Source organism: Cinclus cinclus, unplaced genomic scaffold (assembly GCF_963662255.1).
Source record: "Cinclus cinclus unplaced genomic scaffold, bCinCin1.1 SCAFFOLD_32, whole genome shotgun sequence".
Taxonomy (NCBI): Eukaryota; Metazoa; Chordata; class Aves; order Passeriformes; family Cinclidae; genus Cinclus; species Cinclus cinclus.
Window position 1 is genome coordinate 583,127 of NW_026912098.1, and position 3,801 is coordinate 586,927.

Below are 3,801 nucleotides of genomic sequence, written 5' to 3' on the forward strand. Positions count from 1 at the left end.
CTGGCTCTGAGGAGAGCACAGCAGACCATGTCACAGGCCTGGCTGAAGTCTGGGCACACAACATCCCCTTCTTTTCCCTCCCACGGGGGCTCTGCAATCCCTGCCTTGTGCTGCCAGTGCCTGCAATGGCTGCAGGAGGATTTGCCACATGCCCTTCCCTGCTGAGCCTGACCAGTCTGTGACTGTCCCAGTGTCCCTCCCTGCCCTGTTTGCAGACTGGTTCCATGTCTGCCCTTCCCAAGTGCCCAGGACCCTCTGGGATGGCTCTGCCCTTTCCAAGGGGTTTGAGAGAGGTCTCACAGTGACACTGCCCAGCCTTATCAACATCGCTGACACCAGAGGCCTTTTCCACATCCCTCAGTTCCAGGTCAGTGCCCAGAACACAGCACAGCTCTGTCCAGGTCCTTGGGGTGGTTCAGAAGGGAGGCAGCTCTGATTTCTCCCCACCCCAATGGCCTCTCTGTGCAGTCCTTGGCTGTCCTGGGCATTCTTTCCTGGAGCTTCCCTGCCCTGGATGTTTCTCTGTCTTTATACAGTCCTAACCATGGCCCAATACTGAGTTCAGGTGTTTTTCCAGAGTGAAGTGGCCTCAAGGCACTGTTTGTGTCCCCAGAACTGTGCCCCCCCGAGTGCTGATGATGGTGTTTGTGCTCACTCAGGTTCATCTCCCCACACAAACACAGCACTCTGCTGAAATCTCCTCAGTACAGAGCAAACATGGCCTGCTGGCCTGCTCACTTGGTGTCCCTCCATGCAGGGACAAACAGCCTCCTGCAGGTGGGGCAGAGTCCAGTGCTGGGTTTGGTGGTGGCAGGGGCTGGTGTGGGACAATTGCCCTGGGGCACCTTCCCAGGCTGTGCCCAGAAGAAAGACACAGCCCAGGCCCTGCTCTGCTGCTCCCTCAGGTCCATCCCAGGAGCTCTGGCTGTGCCAGGACACTGCTGTGTGCCCCCTGCACACTGTCCCTCTGCCCCAGGCACTGGGCTCTGCTTTGCCAGGGCATTCCTGGAGCACATTGCTGACAGCAGCTCTGGAGGAGGGCAAAGCCTTCCTGGCCTGCCCTCAGGAGATGCCCTTTGCTGATGGAGCTGCTGTGCTGCAGCCCAGCTGTGTCCCAGCTGTGCCCATGGGCTGTCCCTGCCTGCGGTCACAGCACGGACACACAGCAGGACAGTGCCCAAGCTGCCGGAGCACTGCGGCCTTACAGCCACAGAAGGGCTGGGAAGGAGAGGGTGGAGTTGGGGAGAGCAGGTGTGGGAAGAGCCAGGGCCATTGTCCCTGGCTGTGCTGCTGTGCTGGGAGTCTGATCCCTCCACCTCTGCTCACAGGCACTGCCCCTGTGCAGACAGAGAAAGGCTGGGGAAGCATCTTGGACTCACAGGAAAGGGAAGGCACATGTTTTGATTTAAATGCAAAGGGAACAGACCTCCTGGAAGTTTTGTGTTTCCAAAGAAAGATAGATATTAATGTATTAAATGCAAAGAGTAATATTATTGTATGTTTTAATAAAAATAAACACCACTAGAAAAAGGTACCATAGAAAAAATGGACAGATATGAGAGGAAAAAGGTTGAGATTGTAGGGAGTTACATTCTGAATGTTCTGCAGAAAAGAGTTTAATGGTTCTGAAAATACAGAGTCATTAACTTCCTCACGGCATCCTTGAGCTCCTGGTTCCTCAGGCTGTAGATGAGGGGGTTCAGGGCTGGAGGCACCACTGAGTACAGAACTGACAGGGCCAGATCCAGGGATGGGGAGGAGATGGAGGGGGGCTTCAGGTAGGCAATAAAAATAGTGCTGAGGAATAGAGAGACCACAGCCAGGTGAGGGAGGCAGGTGGAAAAGGCTTTGTGCCTTCCCTGCTCAGAGGGGATCCTCAGCACAGCCCTGAAGATCTGCACATAGGAGAAAACAATGAACACAAAACAGCCAAGTCCTAAACAGCCACTGAGACCAATGAGCCCAAGTTCCCTGAGGTAGGAGTGTGAGCAGGAGAGTTTGAGGATCTGTGGGATTTCACAGAAGAACTGGCCCAGGGCATTGCCCTGGCACAGGGGCAGGGAAAATGTATTGGCTGTGTGCAGCAGAGCATTGAGAAAGGCACTGGCCCAGGCAGCTGCTGCCATGTGGGCACAAGCTCTGCTGCCCAGGAGGGTCCCGTAGTGCAGGGGTTTGCAGATGGACACGTAGCGGTCGTAGCTCATGATGGTCAGGAGGGAAAATTCTGTTCCAATGAAGAATGTAAAGAAAAAGAGCTGAGCAGCACATGCAGAGTAGGAGATGTTGTTGGTGTGCCAGAGGGAATTGTGCATGGCTTTGGGGACAGTGGTGCAGATGGAGCCCAGGTCAGTGAGGGCCAGGTTGAGCAGGAAGAAGAACATGGGGGTGTGCAGGTGGTGGCCGCAGGCTACGGCGCTGATGATGAGGCCGTTGGCCAGGAGGGCAGCCAGGGAGATGCCCAGGAAGAGGCAGAAGTGCAGGAGCTGCAGCTGCCGCGTGTCTGCCAATGCCAGCAGGAGGAAGTGCCTGATGGAGCTGCTGTTGGACATTTCTGCACTCTGGGCATTGGGTTCTGTCATGGAGAAAGAGACAGTGAAGAGATAGAGGACACACCTGTAACCAAAATCAAAGCCATTTCCCTGACATCCTCTCCTCTAACACACAAAGACACAATTTACATTTTAAGAATTTAAGAGTAGATTTGTAAACTTCCCCCATATCTCTCCTGGTATTTCTTGATATCTGAAGTCTCGCCATTTCTGCTCCCCTCAGGGAGACCAGAGCATGTTCTGTGAGGCAGAATGATGAGTGGTGGGAGCAGGAAGATGGTCCAGCATTCTGACCACTTCAGAGTTTCTCTAGGCTTTAACCATGTTCAGGGGGACGGTGATTATCCTCCCATGGTTCCCTTAAAAACCAACAGCTACTCCTGAGAACAGATGGATCCACCAGAGTCTGGCATCACAACTGTAACCAAGGAATTCTGTTGCTCATTTTACCAACCCAACAGCATGTGCAGTGCCAGAACAGCTCTGCCTTTCCCCATTAATCTTATGACTCAGAGATGCTCTTGGAAAGGTTGTCATCCATGATTAAAGCTCCAAGTTTGGACTGAAATCTCAGGGAGAGTTCCAAGTGTCCCAGTGATGGCACTGGAGTAAGGGAGATGCAGCTCCTTCCCTGGCTGCACTGACAGCATTGCCCACAGCCGGGCACTGGGGACAGCGTCACCCTGAGCCAGCTGTGCCCCCTCCCAGAGCCCCCAGTGCCGGGCAGCTGCTCCCAGCCCTGTGCTCTGCAGAGGGAACTGGGCCCGGGGCTGCAGAGCTGCCCCACGGCTCTGCTGCAGCTCTGCCTGCACAGGAGGGGCTTCACGCCTTGGAGCCCCAGCCCTGAGGGCAGAGGCTTGGCTGGGGGACAGGAGGGAGGGGGCTTCTTCAGACCGAGGGGCTGCACTGGTGCAGGGGATCCTCTGGAGATCTCTAAACTCCCCCTGACACAACATTTCTGGTTTTTATTTTCTATCAGTGCCTGATCTTCTCTCTGCTTCCTGCAGGTTTTCCTCCTGGAGATCCTTCCCTGTGCCTGATCCCTCCCTACCAACACTCACACACCCCAAATCTCTGTGCACTCTCCTTGTCCCTACAGAACCCTGCCTGTCTGCAGGGCACTGGCTGGGGGCAGGTTCTGTTTGCAGCTTGGAGAAAGGACAGGTCAGACTGAGCCTGATGGATCCAGCACAGGGGATGCTGGTGCTACCCCAGGGCAGAGCGGCTGAAAGCACATTAGGAAATGCCCGTG

The 3,801-nt window shown here is 55.0% G+C and overlaps 1 protein-coding gene across 1 annotated transcript; it reads right to left on the reverse strand.

Moving 5' to 3' along the window:
* Positions 1–1,616: 1,616 nt before the first annotated feature.
* On the reverse strand, positions 1,617–2,381 carry LOC134057254 (olfactory receptor 14J1-like; the record flags this gene model as incomplete). The annotated part of the gene is made up of 1 exon (XM_062514251.1): positions 1,617–2,381. A coding segment is annotated over one exon (765 nt), but the record flags the coding sequence as incomplete, so codon positions are not given.
* Between the last annotated feature and the right edge of the window lie 1,420 nt (positions 2,382–3,801).